This window comes from Sminthopsis crassicaudata, chromosome 1 (genome assembly GCF_048593235.1).
Source record: "Sminthopsis crassicaudata isolate SCR6 chromosome 1, ASM4859323v1, whole genome shotgun sequence".
NCBI lineage: Eukaryota > Metazoa > Chordata > Mammalia > Dasyuromorphia > Dasyuridae > Sminthopsis > Sminthopsis crassicaudata.
This window is the reverse complement of record NC_133617.1, coordinates 341,995,667-342,015,289: the sequence shown is the minus strand read 5'-3', so window position 1 is coordinate 342,015,289 and position 19,623 is coordinate 341,995,667. Positions and strand designations below refer to the sequence as shown.

Sequence of the window (19,623 nt, the reverse complement as noted above, 5' to 3'; positions counted from 1 at the left end):
CACAGGAAATAGTCTTTTCTAGAGAAAAATCATATGAAATAATAATGAATTAGACAAATTAGAAGTTTTCTCTATAGAATATAGGGTGCCACTGAAACAGAATAGATAAGGAATTAAGTCTAATGGAGACAGATTATTTAGTTAATCCTTAGCAATTACAGAATCAATGAAAAATAGGGTTTAGGAGTGGCCATTTGGGGATATACTGAGCAGCTAAGCAGCCCCCATGTGAAAGACCTCAGGGCATATACTTTCCTCTCATTCCAAACTTTGCCTCCCAAAGGACCATATTCCAGTTTCCTTGTCTGAAAATACACTATTCTTAATAACACTATATAGTTACTAAGGAGGAAATAGTTGTAAGAAATGTTTCATATTAAAAATACCTGGATAAGAGAAATCAGAATATAGAATCTTATTTAGGCTTCCTAAATTGGATAAAACTCTACCATATTCAGTTCTACTTGCTTTATCAATCCAGATAGTGCTGCTTTACAAGTTACGTTTAAATAACCTCCAAATATCTAAAATATTTAGAGAGACCAGAGAGTTATAGAATACTGTCTAAAAAGGAATATACCTAGAGGACAGTGAGTGGTTTAGCTAAATCAGAGGATTAAAAATGTGAGATTCAGTTAACAGAGAAACTATTGTTTGGATGGAAGTATGGGTGGGTAAGTTTATTTGGAGAAAAAGGGAGAAGAAGAAGAAAAATAAGTCCCAAGCTTTATAAGAGAACATCCAAGGAAGGTCTTCTAAAGTTTTGAAGTTATTTGACCTACATTTCAACAATCCCTTTAAAGTAATGACAAAATATATTTTACTTGCCAAAAACATCTATTTGCTGACTGGGGTGAATGGTGTGTTTAGGGAGCTAAAAGATCAAGGGGGTACAATACTACAATATGATGAACATTTATAAGGTACCTACTGAGAATGTGAATAAATAAAAGAAAGATAATCTCTGACCCTAAGGAGCTTATAATGTAATGGGAATATTTAAGGATGATGATTTCTCCTCTTTTTCAGATATCTTCTGCAAAGATTACTTCAATTGGTGCTATTTGGTGCCCCAGCATGGAATGTGTAACCACAAGTTTTATGGCAAACAGTGCTGTAGATCTTGTTCAAAATCTAATTTGTAAATTAGAACTGATTCCCATGATGGGAAAATATATATATAAATATATTTTCAGCACAAGAAAAAAGCTGCACAATCTGAATTGGGCTGTGCCCAAGTAAGATAGAAATCCGAAGAATAACTAGACATGGTTCTTTGACTTTGAGGTTTTTTTTTTTTTTTTTTAATGGGCCTGAACACACACACATATGCAAATGGTATTACAAAAGGTTTAAATATGGAAACCTTTTGTAAATAACCTTTTGTACTATTATGGCAGGAGTCAAACCCACCAGTACTGCCAGTAAAAGGAACCTATTCTAAATGGGATGAACAAAGTTTTGCTAAGGAGTATATTGTTGTGGTTGTTGTTGTTTTTCTTTTAATCTCAAATAAATTAAGGCCAAAATAGGCCAAGATGAACTTACTATAGTAAATGTGGTGCTTACTGAAGAAAAGAAAAAAAATCTGTGAAGAGGACGACAAGTTAAAATGACCTACTACCAGGCACATGGAGTGTGTCTCTCATCTCAACTCTTAAGTTCGGAAATTCTTTTTTAAAGGGGCACAGATATTACAAGTACAGAAGCTTTTGGGACTGTGTAGCCCTCCTTCCCAGCTGCTGGTAGATAATGGCCCCTCAGTCCGTCCATTTGTTCTTCTTTCTGAATATTTTCTCATATACTAGCAATATCAAAAATTTCATCAGCATACTTGAAGCACTTGAACCTGGACATCATGTCTTGATTCCTGCACCAGATGTGGAAAGGGGGAAAAAATGAAATCTCTCCAAAGGTGCTTCCTTCCCTTTCAGACTCAGGAGCCAAATGAGAGTTTTCTTCTGTTTTATTTTTATATATATTTGTTATTTACAAAGGAGTCTTCCTTTTTAAACTATTTCTTTATACTTTGCTGTATAAGAAAGAGAGAAAGAAAGAAAGAATAAGAAAAAGAAAGAAAGATTGAGAGAAGGAAGGAAGGAAAAAAAGAAGTTAGAAGGAAAGGAGGGAGGGAGGGGGAAAAGAAAAAGGAAGGAAGGAAGGAAGAAAACAGAAAGAAAGAAAAGAAAGAAAGAAAAGAAAGAAAGAAAGAAAGAAAGAATGAAAGAAAGAAAGAAAGAAAGAAAGAAAGAAAGAAAGAGAAAGAGAGAGAGAGAGAGAGAGAGAAAGAAAGAAAGAAAGAAAGAAAGAAAGAAAGAAAGAAAGAAAGAAAGAAAGAAAGAAAGAAAGAAAGAAAGGAAGGAAGGAGAGAAGGAGAGAAAGAAAGAAAGAAGGAAAGAAAGGAGGGAGAGAAAGAAAGAAAAAGAAATAATTTTGTATCATCTTTTTTTTTTTTTTTTTAATTTCTGGTTATGCCCAAATCCTGCTGTCTCTTATTTAAAAAAAAAAAAAAATGGTACTACTAAAATAGTTGCCTGCTAAATAACCAACTTTCTAAATCAGAAATCCATGTTTTATTTGTGTGGCAATAATTTCGGGGTTGGATTGTTTTCATAATACTCATTTAGAGTAAATGCCAATTTCATAAATGAAAAAGCTGCACATTGTTCTGTTTCCAACGTACTCCGTTTCAGTATTGGTGCTGCATTCAAGTTAAAGTTCGTATGATGCAGCTCCACTTGTAATGAGCACCTGAATATTTATGTTTTCTGAAATTTTATAATAAATTTTTATTGTATTATATGCTTCTGAACTGTCTTATCATTTCATAAAATAACAGGATCATATATTTAGTGCTGGAAGGGGCCTTGGAGACTTCTCTCTCTCTCTCTTTTTCTGTCTTCTGTCTCCATGGGCTGCTACAGCTGATCAGCTGGATGAATAAGATGAAAAAGACCCTATATCCTTTAATCTAATATGGTCTTAGACATGGTCTGAGTAACTCAGCACTTCTGCTTCTCTGGACCCTAGCATTCCCTGGTCCACATAAGATTGGATTTAACAAATCCAGTGGTGAGGCAAAGCAAGATTGAAATTATGATGCATCAAGCGGAACATCTTTCCTGCAAAAAAACAAAAGTTAAAAGTATAAATATGTTCTACTAGTGTGCTTCACTTATGCTTGTTTCAAGAACACTGAAGTCCTTGGGAAATGAGGACAGCTAAGTGGTACATTCCTTTTCTTTCATTTTTAGGAAAAAAGGACGGGAAGGGAATGAGTATTTATTAAACACCTTCTATGATCCAAGCCCAGTGCTGAGCAGGCACTTTACAAATATTAGCTCTTTCAATTTTTACAACCATCTTGGAAGGTAGATACTATTATTATCCCCATTTTATAATTGAGAAAACTGAGGCAGATAGAGGTTCCAGGATCTCAGATCTAGGATGTGACTAAGCCTGGATTTGAACTCCGGTCTTCTTGACTCTAGGCCTGACCCAACACATTCTTCACAGCACCACTTAGCTGCCTATTTAAAAAAAAAAAAAAAAAACCCTCAGGTTTTTCTAAAGCAGGATCTGAATGACTTCCCAAGAGCCACTGGATGGGAGAATTATTTTTTGTTTGTGTCATGATTTATATATGTACATTGCAGACACAGGTTTTGTTTTGCTATTTGTTTTTCCTGAGAAACTTAGCTTAAAGTCAAATGTAGAGAGCTGAATTTTCTTTTTAGTTGATATCCTCAAGGCCAGTGTACTTTCACCTGCATTCCTGAGACTGGTCTCTAGCTAAGCACCCAGAATTTGGATCTAAATCTATAAAATGTTGGACAAGAATCCATTTCTGATATGAATTATTCTAAAGGGCTGGTCAACAGTAATATCCATATATGTGAAGGATAGTAAATTTTCTCTGCATCCCAGACCAATTAACAGCTTTTCTAAGAATAATATATGAAATCATTCTTCACTTTTCCTTGCACTGCACTTAGTATTTAAAATTATATATATATAATTTGTGTTATATTTTTATATAAGATAATTTTTATTTAATATGTTCTTTAATTGTATGAACTTTTTGAATAGTGATTTTAAAATTAAGTTTTTAGATAGAATATAATTCTGTGGAGATCTTTCCATATGAGGGAAGAGAAACCAAAAATGTAAATTATAATATTCTTTTCTAAAATGTAATATTCTCTGGGAGCAAGTTTCTTGGGGGGGGGGGCTTCTGGAGGCAGCCAGTAATCACCACAAGTGCAGCCAGGAATTAAAGTCCAAATCCTTTATTGTCTCCTTCAAATTCATGTCTCTTTTCCTACGGCCCAGTTAGCTTTCTTAGAAGCCTAGCTCTCTCTTTGGTTCTGAGAGCTCGTGCTGCTAGTCCTTTGCCTCTGCCAGCTTCTGCCTCTAGCTCCCTCCGAATGTCTCTGAATCCAAAGGTTTGTACTCCAGCCACAACACAGTGGAAGATGGAATGACTCTGTCTCAGCCTCAGAAAGCTTCTAGTGTGCTTGTTCTTCTGGAACATCTACAAAATAAATTCTCAAAAATAAATGATATTTCTTTACATAATAACAAAACATAAGACACAATAATAGAAAGAAATTATATTCCCAAAACTGAAAAATGCATGATATATCTAGAGACATACTTCCTAAAGTACAAAAAAATAAAACTTGTATAATTCAATTAAGACTTGTACCTTAAAGAAATAAAATGCTAGAGAAATATTCAATGCTTATGGCTAGGTCATGACATTAAAATAAAAATGATAATGCTACCAAAATTAACTTGCACTCTTAATGCTATATCAATCAAATTAGGAAGGGCATACTTGTAGAGAGCTTGGTAAAATAATAACCAATTCCATCTAGAAAAAAACAAAAGATCTAAAATATCAAGTATGAAAAGAAATAAAGATGAAGGGGAATAGCACTTCTAGGCCTCAAACTATTTTACAAAATAATCATCAACAAAACCACATGGTATTAAATTATAGATAAATCTACCAATGGCACAAATAAAATTCAGAAACAACAGAATTTATTTTCTCAACATTTGATAAAATAGAAAAATCTGTTCCCTAGAGGAAACTTCCAATCTGATCAGAAAACCAGAAAGTAGTCTGTCTGAAATTTGTTTTAGATCAACACCTTATATCACCTTCCACAATAAATGTTAAACAAATATTAGGAGAGAAATAGATGATATAATCTCACAGATATAAAATGTATTCTTAACTAAACAAGTGGTAGAAGCAATTATAAAATATAAAATAGATAATTTTGATTAATTAAAACTGAAAAGCTTCTGTGTAGACTTTAAGGAATATAGAATAAAAAAGGAAGTTGTTGAATGGAAAAAATATTTGCATCAAATTTCACTGATAAGGATTTGGTATATGACATAATAAAATATATACCCATGTATTGTGTGTGTATGTATGTATGTGTGTGTGTATACCATGCCCCACGAATGAAAGCCAAGGATATGAACAGTCAGCTTTCAACAAGAATTGCAAAGTATTCACAACCATATGAGAAAATGTTCCATATAACTAATAATAAGAGAAATGCAAATCAAAATGAGGTTTCAGTGTACACTTTAAAAGTTGAAAAATGACAAAAAATGAAAAGTCAATGTTGAAGGATTTGTGGGAAGATGCTAATACAATGTTGTTGGAGCTGTGGAGTGGTTCAGCTATTTTAGAAAGCAATTTGGAATTATGCAAATAAAATAGCCAAAATTCCCATATTCTTTAAACCAAAGACTCCATTATTGGGAATATAGCCCAAGGAAGCTATTAATGAGGAAAAAAGTCCCCATTTATCCCAAAATATTTATAGCATGAAATATCTAAAAACTGGAAGAAAATGTACGATAATAATTGAGGAATTTTTTTTTTAATGTGGCACAGGCATACGATGGAATTTACACAAGATGAAGTAAACAGAGCCAACAAAACAGCATACAAAATCTCATTTTTAAAAATAACATTTTTTAAGGATGATTTTGAGTGATTAAATCATTTTGACTATAGAAATACACAAAAATAAAGGACACATGAAGAAAGATGCTATCTGCCTCCGAGAAAGAACTGATAAATAGAAATAGAATAATTTCCATATATACATATATATGTATATATGTATGTATATGTGTGTGTCACACATCAATTTGTGTCTACTAGTAGCAGAGGGCCATCTCTTGTTGTCATAATCTATATTTTGCCACTGGATGCAGATGTCTCTAGAGGACAGAATGAGGCTGGTGACTTTTCACAGCCCTGCTTCACTTAAATCCAATTCATTTACAAGGATCTTATAAATGTAATCTTAGAGCTGGAAGTAACCTTAGAGGACATCTGAGTTTAACCCCCTGGCTTTTACAATTTAGGAAATGGAGACACAAAAGGTTAATTGATTTACTCAAAACCACACAGCTTAGAAGTAGCTCAAGCAGGATTTGTACCTGGATCTTCCTGACTTTTTACTCTACTACAGTGTTAGGCACAGAGTTGGTGCTCAACATTTATTTCATTGAGTGTCAATCAGCAGTGTTGGCTGTTGTTGTAGGAATGAATTTGCAATAATTAGTTCTGATTAGTCTATCTTTTATTTAGCTCTCCTCTTCTAAAAAACAGGACCGTTTTTTGAAGTTAATATACATAAAAGTATGGTTTCATAATCTTCCCTATATGCATACATTTGCTAACCATCTTTACATTCTGCAGTTTTCTCAAATTCTGGGAGTACAGACATTTATAGGTGATCATCCTTTATTCTTCCTCTGAATTTCCATGCTAATTTATTTGATTTCAGTGAAATAAGATTCTATCTATAGATACACTGCTCCTCACTATCCTTGAGAAATAATTCATAGAAATTGTCCTTTGTTGCTGCCATTCATGTCCCACCTAAGCATGTCTCTCAGTAACTCAGTACTGTCTTGATTCTAAGTGGCAAGAAATTAAGAAGAAAAGAGGTTATAGATCCCTTTTTCAATCTTGCTATATCTCTGTCTCTCTAGTCTGTTTCTCTCTGTCTCTCCCTCTATCCCCCCCATATCTCTCTCTCTCTCTCTCTCTCTCTCTCTCTCTCTCTCTCTCTCTCTCTCTCTCTCTCTCTCTCTCTCTCTCTCTCTCTCTCTCTCTCTCTCTCTCTCTCTCTGTCTCTTTCACATACACACACACACACATACAGACAGACTGATTTATATGTTGACACTCAGGTGCTGCCACCTGATTTTATAGACACAGGTCTTATGGTATCACAGTGGGCTTTTTGTGTGTTTTTTTCTTCCTTTTTTTGTTTCTTAATTACCTTCAAAGGCAATGACAGCCTTCTACAGAAGGTCTTTTGTCTTCAGTCACACTTACTTCACAAGAATTTCACCAGGTGCTACTTAAATCCTAAGAGGTGGGGAGAGGAGTCTTTATCACTGGGTTCAGAGGACTAATGCTTTCCATATTTGCCAGGAACCACAATAGGTTTCAACTAAATATAAGCCCCAGAAATCCCAACCTAAGGAAAGTAGTCCAGACAAAACAAACCTGCAGGGAAGGAGGAGAGAGGAAAGAAAAAATAGAATCTAGATAAGACTGAAAATTGAGTAGTCACTCTGTCTACTAAGTATCTTCCTTCCTGTACTCCTTTGTTTTGTTTTTGAAAAGTCATCCCTTCTTTGGAAACTAAGTATATTTCATATTAATAAGCACCAGAATATAAAAGTAAGAGAACTCTTCAGGCCAACTATCAAATTTGTTTTATTGTTCATATCATCATCCAAACAAGTTCACTAGTTCCTATAAAAAAATCATATGATTATTGAATATGTGTGTATATGTATATATGGAATCAAAATTATAGCTTTCAAATATTAGAACTAAAGGGAAAATTAAGTAGAAATTTGTTCAGGGAGTGCAAATGCTTATTATGTTCTTTATAAATGTCCTTTAAATAGAGATTGATTTTTTTTTTATTAAAAATGGAAAAATTCATGAATAGCTAAAAAAATGTCAGTATGTGAATTTAATAGAATTCTGCTGCAAATTTGAGGGGAAATAGGAAAGATTGATAAATTGATGTAGAATAAAATAACTTTTATAACAACATAAAGATAAAATATTTTGAGAAAATACCTACGCAATGATATCTACCTTCTATCAAGAAGTGATGACTTTAAAATGCATCAAATATAGACAACAAGGCAATTTGCTTTCCTGGTCTTTGTATATTTGTTAGGAGGGTTGTTTTTTTTTCTTTTTTTTTTTTTAATTGTTAAGATGAATGGAAGAAATAATAAATGTATGTATATACACATTTGTGTATGCACCTATATAACTTATAAAAGCTCATCTGCATAGGAAAATACAGGGGTTTTTTGTTTTTGTTTGTTTTTGCTGAAAGGACATCTACTCTAGTAAAATCGTGAATCCTAAAATACTAAAAATTATATAACTATCCATTTCTTTGGTATGAATTTTTTTAAAAAAAATCACACATATAATGGCACTTCTAAAAGTTTTATCTTGAGATTAGTAGAAAAATGGCTCTCCTATTTAAAAAAAAAAATGCTTTATTAACATACTTTACCCCTCCTTTGTTGTTGTCATTGCTGTTCCTTTCATTTTCAAAGTGGACCAATAACATCACTGAGAGATATCTTGATTCATGCATAATTTGGATTTAAGTAAGGCAGAGTTGCAAAAAGTAATCAACTTTACTCTTTCTTCCAGAGTCATTGAAGTTCAGTGGCAAGACCAAAGTCAAGATGTCTTGGATGCAACAGGACAATCTTGGTATCTCTGATAAAGCTCTAAGCACTCCATAGCACCTAATTCAGATACCTTCATGACCACTAGAACAAATTATTCTTGTCTATCCATTCCACTGGGGGAAGACTTTGCATGCTTAGGATAGATATCTTCCTTTATCACTGATGGATTTGAGGTCTGCTGGTTACCCTCAAGCTGCTTTATCCAGTCTGCCAAGATGGAATTACCAGGGGGTAACAATTGCATATGCTTCAGTTTATTGCAGCCGAAAGTGAGAGTTGGTAAAACATGGACACTAAAAGTGGATGAGCAGCCCTGGAAAGAGCTCAACAAACCTTCACCCCCAAAATGGTATTCCTCCCTGACCACCCAAAACATGCCAGCCCTTCTTTATTTTCTACACCAAGATACTGAATCCCAGAGAGATCACAATTTATGCCAGATCAAATACCTGGTAGTGACAGAATTAGAACCTAGGTCTCTTATTTCTTTCAGTACAAAAATCTGATTCATTTAATATGAATCTATCATAATAAAGCACCAGAGAAAGTATGGTTGAAAATGAAAAACACCATCATTTGCTTTAAAAAAAAAAAGTGCTACAAAAGTACTTAATTAATCTTCAGAAAACAAAGAACTTCAAATGAAGTCAAGTCAAGAAACCTAATTTAGGAAGCACCTATGTATAAAGCACTGTGTTAAACTCTAAGAAGACCATGAAAGGCAAAATTCAATCCCTGACCTTAAGAAGCACATAGCCTAGTGAGGAAGATGACATGCAAACAACATGTATGAACAAAATGTGGAATAAATTAGAAATACTCTCAGAAGTAAGGTATTATGATTAAGTGAAATGGTGAAAGGTTTTCCAAAGAACCCAAAGATCTCTACCTTCTACAACTATAATAGTAAAAAATAAAAATAGATGTTCATATGGTTCGTTAAAATGCCCATAATGGTTTATATTTGAGTCTCACAATAATCTGGTGTGTTACATGTTACAGATATTTTTGTTAACATTTTCCAGAGAAGGAAAGTTTCCCACACAATCATGTGAAAAATAATCACTAGAAACAATACTTAAAAGGATATGTTGGAATTGCCTTGAGTCAGCTCCTTAAATCAATTGTTAATTTTTCAATGTTAAGCATTTATTGGAAATTGGAAAGTGTTGCAAATCATACTTAAGAGAATAACAAATAAAATATTAATAATGCAGATTAAATTTAAAAGGATGTTGTACATATTTTCCCAGAAAGTCAGTTACTAAGCATAATCTTCAGAGGAGTTCCTCCAGGGCACTAGACAATCCTAAAGTTTAAAAAAAAAAAAAAAAAAAGTTCCACATTTTCACGAAGAAACAATACTCTATTTGTTCCTAACTCAGAAAAATGTAATGACACATTTTAGGAAGGAGTTTGTTTGTTTTTTTGTTTTTTTCCAACCCAAAAGGGTGAAACTAAAAAGTGGTTTCTGCTGAACTTTTCAGGTGGCCAGAAAATTAAATTTACCAGACAACTGATTCTTTGTGCTGAGTCCTCAAACTGATTTCCTTAGCTTAACTGAGGTTTTTCTTGAATTCCAATAGCATTTAAATTGTGATATAGCTGGACAGGGTGGGGGGAGGGAATCTTTCCTTGCCTGTTTCCACTTTAGTTAATCTCTGTGACATAGATCTTCCAAATAAGTTTGTTATCAAGTTTCAAATTGTTTATTTTATGTTTTGGAGAATTTGTTTTAAGAGGAGAAAGGTAATAAGGTAATAGACAATAGGATACAACGGAAAGAATCCTCATTATGGAGGCAGAGGACTTGGGTTCAAATTCTGATTCTTCTATCTGCGTAATTTGGGGCAAGTCAATTAAGTTCTCAGGACCTCAGTTCCTTTTTTATAAATAAAAAATTGAACTGTATCTCTAAAAGTTATATTCTAGTTCTATAATCTATCAGTCCATGAGGCACAGTAGTCCTGATTAAATCAGTTTCAACAGAGTTCAGAGAGTTAAAAATGAATACAGAAGGACAAATAGCATAAATGAAAGATATGCACCATGCTGAAATATCCTTATTTGATTATGAATTTCTACTTGTTTCTGTCTCTCTCTGTCTTTCTCTATCTGTATGTCTGGCAATCTCTGTCACTCTGTCTCTGTCCTTTATTCAAAGGACTTATCTTCTAATAGAGAAATAACAGTTATACAAATAACTGTAATACAAAGTCAAGCAAAATCTGAAAGTACAGAGAAGAATCAAGACCAAATACGACATATAAAAATTCCTTAAATAATCAGGGAAAGTAACCAAAGGGTACAAAGTACCTCAATTACAGATGAAATAATTTTCTCTTAGCAAGAACTCTCAACTATTTTCCTTCCTCACAGAATGATGAGAAAAGTGCTTTGCTTTACCTTATTGTGTTTTTTAGGAATTGTTTAAGTTCAAAGATAAGCCAACATCAAAACAGAAAGTACTATATCATTGTGCCTTAGTTTAATTTTTTAAAAAACATTCAACTTTTAACTCTGTCAACTTTTAACTCTGCACAGCAAACCAATCATTCTTTGAGACTTACTAATGAGAATTTTTCTTTTATTTGATCCTTAACTGTGGCAGAGAAAAAGCTACTGCTTTAAGACAATAATTTCATTATGAAACATTCCATTAAGTTATTTGAAGAATTACAATAAAAGATTAAGGATTACAAGCCAATCACAAAGCTCCTTGTATACTCTTATTTTTTAAACAAAATGTTAGCCAAATTCCACATAATAATTGTACAAAGAAGGAAAACCAATTTCTATGCTACCAGCTGAGCCTGTTATATGAGAAGAGCACCTTGAGGCAGCTGACTGAGAAAAGCCAGGAGCTGTAACAATCCTCAGAATCTTATCTTTGCAGCTAGTAGATTTTCATTGATTCCAACATCAAAAATGATTGTTGAAAGGTGAAAAATATTCAGTTGGCATTTCCCACACACATTTTTTTCTATTCAAGAGAACTTTAGAACCATTATAACTGGCTCTAATTTCCCCTGCTGAATTCCAGCACTGATTATCACCTCATCACAAGCTCAATGAGCCACAGCCAAATCCATCTTGGGGCATACATCTCAGTGTAGCTTCAGCCCTCTTTAAAAGGGAGCTTTTCGTGTGGAGGAGCTCAGCAGGAGTTTGGAACATAATGAAAATCTGGTTATAAAGGGTGGCCCTTTTCACATTGCTATGAATTATGTTTCTTTGAAATAGATCACCTTGTGCACTGGCAGACTTCATTTTCTCCTCTGGAATAGGAGTATTCAAACTCTAAAAGATATTTCTGCCTCAGACCCTGGGTGGTTTGACAAACTAATCCAGAATCAACAGCAACACCCACAAGGATTGCTGGAGGCTAGTCTTTCATCACTTTTTAATGCCTCTAACCTTGCAGTCTGTAGCTTCATCACCAATCTACTGAACTGACAACTATAATCTGTATCCAACTGCATAACCCCCAGCTATGTGTCCCTTAGCCATAATTACCTATTAGATATCTCTTCCTGGACACCCCATCAGCAAATTTGAACTAGAATATCCAAAATGGAACTCATCATATTTCCCCAAAACCCAGTCCCCTTTGTTATTGTTATAAAAGGCATTATCAGTCTTCCAGGTTCCAAACCTCAGAGTTTTATTTGAAATCTCCTCCTCTCCCTAATACCACTTCTCCAATCAATTGTCAAGTTTTGTTGATTCTAGATTAAAGATAGGATTCCATTAATTATCCATTTCCCATAAAACTATTTATCTCTGTTAAATAAAATAAATAAACCTGTTAAATAAACCTGAATCTATCAGACTAGGGTGTGGACAGAACCTATATATCAACTTGGGTCAAAGACATTGTATGAGTGATGTGAAAATCATCCAAGCAAATGTAAAAGGAAACAGCTATTTCAGAACTGTGTCCAGTAATTAACAGGAAAAAGTGGGCTTATATAAAGCTGTGCCTGAAACTGGAAAACCATAAGACATATAGGAAAAAGAAAGATAGGACTAAACTGTGACAGAGAAGAAATACATCAAGAATGGTTTTAGGTTCTATATGTTTCTAGGAGCAGAACAAGTCTGATCATCCCAGTGGACCCACCTACTCAAGAATTGAAGGAAGTCCTGAGAAAGTCTCTTTCCCTTAATTTTCTTTCCAGGTGCTTGTCTATTTAACATGCTAGTATAGTATTTATAAATACTACAGGTAATTATATATATATTTATAGATAGTATACATAGTATCTGCATATATTAGTACAGATACTATTCTGCTATTTTATTACCCAAACATTTCCAGCAACATGAATTTTTGCCTCAACCACAGGGAGATCAAAAGTTAACTAGATATAAATGTAAAATTAAGTAAAGAGCCCATTTCTGCCTATATGATAGGAATTTTTCTAAAGGCTCAGAGTAATAATGAATGAATTCATATTTTTTTATTTAAAATTCACTCCCACAGAGGAAAGAATAGCATTATATTTTCTTTAGGCTTAATATTGAGTTAATTATTATAATAGTTATACTAATTCCATAGCATCTGTAAAATATTCCCCTTTTTCTCAGAACTACTATTCCAACTTAAGTGCTTTTCAACCCTTCTCGAAACTATTGCAATAGACTTTTAATTAGTTTCCCTGCTTCCAGTTTCTCATCCTTTCCAGTCATTCCTCCACAGAGATGCCAAATTAATATTCCTAAGGCATTCCCTTGCTCAGAATGCTTCAGTGGCTCACTATTTACTCTATAATTATTTACAAATTACAATTACTTAATTTGGCACTTAAAGTCCTTCAAGTTTTGACACTTATTTACTTTTTCTTATTTATTTTATATTACTCGTCTTCACAAAATCCAATTTCCAGAAAACACTGACCTACTAACTGTTCTGGGAACTCAGCATTCTATTTCCTATCAGTATGCCTTTGATTAAGCAATCTTTCTGGTCTTGTATGCACTATAAACTCCTAGGTTCTTTTAAGGCCTAAACTCAGGCATTACATTTACACACACACACACACACACACACACACACATTGTTAAAACTCTCCCACTTTGGATTTCACTTAGTTAACTATCATTGTAAGAAGATAGTGACTAAAAATGGAGATGAAGGCAATTCATGCTACTATTCATCCAATTTTTCTTTTTTCTTTCTCTCTCTTCAATGCTATTTCTTTTTTAGGAAAATATCAGATTAAATAAATTCCTAGGCTTATGTCTATTTGCATGATATAACTAGAGTATGGATTCTATAGTAACTAGATAAGGATGTCTTTGAGTGATTTCTAAAAATCATTATTCCTCTCAGGAGATACGTATTGACCTCCTCCATAAACTTAACACACAGATTTCTGATTCTCGGAAGAAGTTGTCCACAGCTTCTAGAAAAGTTGGGTGAATATGGTCTGAATAAATAGCCCAATATTGTCCAACCAGTGGAGGAGATATGAATATTTGGGGGGATTTCCTCCTAGTCTCTAATACCTTTATTTATTTCTTAAAATATTTTACCATTTTTATTTAAAGTTTTGAATTGCAAATTCCATTCCTCTTTTTCTTCTCCCCTTCCTTAGATGAAAAGCAATAGAATACAGTTTATGCATGTGCAATTATATAAAACATTTTCATTAGTCATTTTGTATAAGAAAACTTCAATAAAAGGAAAAAAAATGAAAGAAAGTGGAAAAATAGCATGATTCAATCAGTATTCAGCCAATATCAGTTCTTTCTCTGGAAAAAGATCATGTACTTCAGCATTAGTCCTTTGGAATTATTTTTCATCACTATATTGCATCATTGTAGAATAGCTAAGTCATTCAAAATTCTTTATCTTATAATAGTACTGTTATTATGTGCAAGGTTCTCTTGGTTCTGCTTAATTCACTTTACATCCATTTGTGTAAGTCTTTCCAGGTTTTTTAGAAAGTGTCCTATTCATTATTTCTCATAATATTCTGTTACAATCATATACCACAGCTTGTTAAGCTATTTCACAATTGATGGGCATCTCTTTGATTTCCAATTCTTCGCCGCCATAAAAAGAACTGCTATACATATTTGTACAAATACGACCCTTTTCCTTTTTTTGGATATCTTTGGAATATAGAAATATTGTTGATAGATCACATTTTCATAAGCCTTTGGGAATACTTCCAAATTGGTCTAAAGAATATTTGGATCAGTGTACAAAACCACTAACAACACAAGTGTCCTAGTTTTCCCAAATATCCTCTAACATCCAACATTTTCTTTTTGATCATATTAGCGACTTTGATTGGTGTGAAGTGAAATCTCAAAGTTGTTTTGATTTGCATTCATCTATCAATAGTGAGCTAGAGCATTTTTCATATGACTATAGAAACTTTGATTTCTTTGTCTAAAAACTGTTTCCTCATATCCTTGGGTCATTTATTAATTGGGGAATAACTTGCATTTATATTAATTTGACTTACCTTTCTCTATATGTTTGATAAATGAGGTCTTTATCAGAAATACTTATTGAAAAACAGTTTTCCCCAGTTTTTCTGCGATAACTTTAATTTTATTGGATTTATCTGTGAAAAAATTTTATTTTATATAATCAAAATGATTTATTATACATTTTCTAATGCTCCCTGTATCTTCTTGAGTCCTAAATCCTTCTCCTATTCATAAATGTGACACAAAAAAAGTATTCCATGATCTCTTATTTTGATTTTGGTATCATACTTTATGTGTAATTCATATACCCATTTTGACCCTTAATATAAAGTGTGAAATGTTAGTTTATATCAAATTTCTATTATACTGGTTTCCAGTTTTCCCAATAGTTTTTTGTCAAATAATGACCTTGGGGTCCAAAATCTTGGATCTTTGGATTTATCATATATTTGATTACTATTATTATTATTATTATTATTATTTATAATGTAATTTGTGCCTAATTTATTCCACTAATCCACTACTCTATTATTTCTTAACCAGAACCATATTGTTTTGATAATTACCACTTTATAATACAGTTTGATATCTACCTGCTTTTATATTTTTTAATTAATTTCTTTACATCCTTGAGATTTTGTTCTTTTGGATAAATTTTGTTCTTTTTTTCTAGCTTTATAAAACATTTTTTGGCAATTTGATTTGTTTGGTAGTTAATAAGTAGATTAATTTAGTAGTATTGTCATTTTCTATTATATTGGCTCCCGTGAGCAGTTAATATTTTTCTAGTTGTAACATCTAATATTTGTGTGAAAAGTATTTTATAGTTATATTCATGTAGTTCTTGTGTGTGTCTTGGCAGGTAGACTCCCATCTATTTTATATTATTTACAGTTATTCTAAGTGGAATTTCATTTTTTTATCTCTTACTTTTGGATATTGTTGATAATAAATAGAAATGCTGGTGATTTATATGAGTTGATTTTATTCCCTACAATTTTTCTAAACTTATTATTTCAAATAATTTTAGTGGACTCATTAATTTTGTTTCCTTACTGCCTAGTCTAATTTCTCTTATCTTTTTCTACTCTTTTTATCATAGCTGACATTTCTAGTGCAATTTGAAACAACAAAGGTGATAGTAGACATTCTTACTTCACCCTGATTTTATTTGGAAGATTTCTTTAAACTAATCTCCATTACATATAATGCTTGATTATGGTTTTAGATGAATATAATTTATTATTTTAAGGTAAGTTCCATTTATTCCAATGTTCTCTAATGTTTATTTATTAATTGGAATGGATGCTGTATTTTTTCAAAGGGTTTTTCTGTGTCTATTGAGATAATCATACATTCCTGTTAGTTTTGTCATTGTTATGGTCAATTATGTTGATATTTTTCTTAATATTGTACCAGTCCTTCATTCTTGAGATAAATCCCACCCAATTTTACTGTATGATTCTTATTATAAATTGCTATCATCTCTTTGCTAATATTTTATTAAACAGTTTTGCATCAATACTCACCAGGAAAATTGGTCTATTATGTTCTTTCTCTGTTTTGGCTTTTGTTTTTCAGCACTTTTTTGTCTTTGAAGGAATGTGGTAGTACTCTTCAGTTATTTATTTTTTAAAATGGTTTTTGTAGAATTGGTAGTAATTGTTTTTAAATGTTTGGTAGAATTTGCTTGTGAATACATCTGATCTTGAGATTTTTTTAGGAAGTTCATTATTGCCTTGTTCAATTTCTTTTTCTATTTAAGTCTTATTTAAGTATTTAATTAATTTTCTATTAATCTGAGTAATTTATATTTTTGTAGATATTCATCAATTTCTTTCAGGTTTTCAAATTTATTAGCATATAAATGGTCAAAATAGATCCTAATAATTGTCTTAATTTCCTCTTTATTGGTAGTGAATTTACATCTTTGATTTTTTGCAGTAATTTTATTTTATTTCTTTTTTTAAATCAAATTAACCAAAGATTTATTTAATTTATTCTTGTTTGTTTTTTCATAAAACCAGCTTCTACACTTCTGTATTAGTTTAATGGCTTTCTTTCAATTTTATTAATCTCTTCTTTGATCTTCAGGAATTCCAATTTGATATTTAATTGGGGTTTCTAATTTTTTTTAAGTTTTTTAAGGTTGCATGACCAATTCATTTATTTTATTTTTCTCTATTTTATTGATGTAAGAAACAATCACTTGGATTTCTTAATCAGTATTATTTTGTTTTTTAATTCATTTTTCTACATGCTTTCATTTCATAGGTCAACTCATTCCATTAACATTTATAGTTATGATAACAGTGTTTTCTCCCCATACTATATTTCACTTGTTTATACCCTTCTCACTCTTACTCCCCACCCTTTCCCTCTATTATCCCTGTCCCTTTTAGCTTCCTTATAGGGCAAGATAGATTTTTATGTCCAACTGAATGTGTATGTTATTTCCTCTTTGAGCCAATTTTAATAAGAGCAAGGTTTAAGATTTGCTGTTCCTCACTAATACTCTATTTCCCCTCCATTATATAGCTTTTTCATGCCTTTTAATGTGGGATAATTTGCCTCATTTGATCTTTCCCCTCCTTCCAATGTAAATTTCTTTCTCACTGTTTCATTTTTTTAAAAAAAACCAACTTGTATCCACATCCTCTAACAACATTTTTGGGTGTATCATCCATTAAAATCATCTTACATCCACATCCTTCTTATTATATTTATAATAATAAATTGCTAAGAGTTATAAATATTTCTTGATATATAGAAATATAAACAGTTAGACATTTTTGAATTTGTTATATTCCTCTTTCATGTTTCTTTTTTTATCTTTTCATGTTTCTATTGAGTTGTATTTGGAGGTCTTTTTTTTTTTTTTAATTAAACTCTGGTCTTTTCATTAGAAATGCTCAAAAGTTTCCCAATTCATTAAATACCCACTTTTTTCACTCTGAAAAATTATATGTAATTTTTGGGGTAGGTGATTCTTGATAATAATCCTAATTCTTTTGCCATCTGGTATATCATATTCCAAATCCTATTTTTAAAATTTGTTTTTTAATGTAAACACTGTCAAATTTTGTGTAATCCTGATTGTAGCTCCACTATATTAGAATTGTTCTTTTTTTTTGTATGCTTGAAATTCTTTCTCCTTAATCTGTGAGCCTTGGAATTTTACTATGATGTTGCTGAGAATTTTCATTTTGGGATCTCTTTTTAGGCAGTGATTGGTGGGTTCTTTCAATTTTTATTTTGCTCTCTGTTTCTTACATACCAGAGCAATTTTCCTTAATAATTTCTCAAAAGATGTCTATTTTTTAATTTTGTTTTGTTTTTACTTTTGTTGATCATGGCTTTCAAATCGCCCAAAAAAATTTATATTATTTGTCCTAAATCACTTTCTAGGTCAATTGTTTTTTCAAATGAGAAATCTCACATTTTCTTCTTTTCTTTTCTCTTCTTTTTTTAAGTTTAAAAAAATTTTTTTGTTTATTTCTCATAGAGATGTAAATTTCTACTTACTCATTTCTGAATTTTAAGAAATTATTTTCTTCATGGATCTTCTGTACTTTTCCTTTGGGTCAATTTTATTTTTGAGGAGTTATTTTTTTAGTTAATCTTAGTATGTCTTTTTTCATGCTATTGTCTCTTTGTTCAGAATCCTCTTACATTATTATCATTTCTTTGCCTAATTTTTCATCTACTTCCTTAATTTGCTTTTAAAAATCCCTTTTAAGCTCTTTCAATAATTCTTTTTTTGGATGAGACCAAATTACATTTTTCTTTGAGGCTTCACATGTAACCAACTATCTTGACATTATTGTCTGCTTCTAAGTTTATGCTTCAATCTTCCCTATCCTCTTAATAACTTTCTAAATCAAAAAGTAACTCTGTTTTTTTTCTGCCTGTTTTTGTGACTTGGTGTTTTTATGTGAGGGATGGGGTCTGGTCCTGCACTAACCCAAGATTTTTTTTTTTTTTTTTTTTTGTTGGGGCTGAGTTCTATTATTGGCTTTCACTGAGCTTGTTTCACTGCTTCCTTTCTCTGGAAAGTTGACTTCCCCTTAAGTCTTGTACTGGACAAGCCTCCTGCCTCCTGCCTCCTGCCTAGGCCTCCCCAGGGCATAGGATTTAACTGCTGGCCTGCTCTGTAAGTGGAGTCTTATTACTGAGTTGTTTTCATATCAGAATCTTTCTTGTGGCTGGCCTGGGAGGAGGGATCTTGTTGCATATCCACCCAGGGGTAAAACCCTGCTACTGAGTCGCTGATGAAATAGAGTCTCTCTCTCTGCTGATAGACCCCATCAGGGTCCTGATATTGGCCAGTCCAAGGCAGGGCTTCACTATTGATCAGCAATGGGGTCAAGATTTCACTGGTGTTTGTTCAGG

The 19,623-nt window shown here is 32.3% G+C and overlaps 1 protein-coding gene across 3 annotated transcripts in view; it reads left to right on the top strand.

Moving 5' to 3' along the window:
- ADAMTS16 (ADAM metallopeptidase with thrombospondin type 1 motif 16) overlaps positions 1 to 2,778 on the top strand; it is a 221,290-nt gene extending 218,512 nt beyond the window's left edge. For 2 of the 3 annotated variants that reach the window (XM_074279151.1, XM_074279150.1), the window contains exon 23: positions 1,030 to 2,774. In XM_074279151.1, coding sequence (XP_074135252.1) covers positions 1,030 to 1,145 — 116 coding nt within the window. In that variant the 3' untranslated portion in view covers positions 1,146 to 2,774. Of the gene's footprint in view, positions 1 to 1,029 lie in introns of all 3 variants that reach the window. The other variant, XM_074279152.1, reaches the window with a different exon arrangement.
- The last annotated feature ends 16,845 nt before the right edge of the window (positions 2,779 to 19,623 follow it).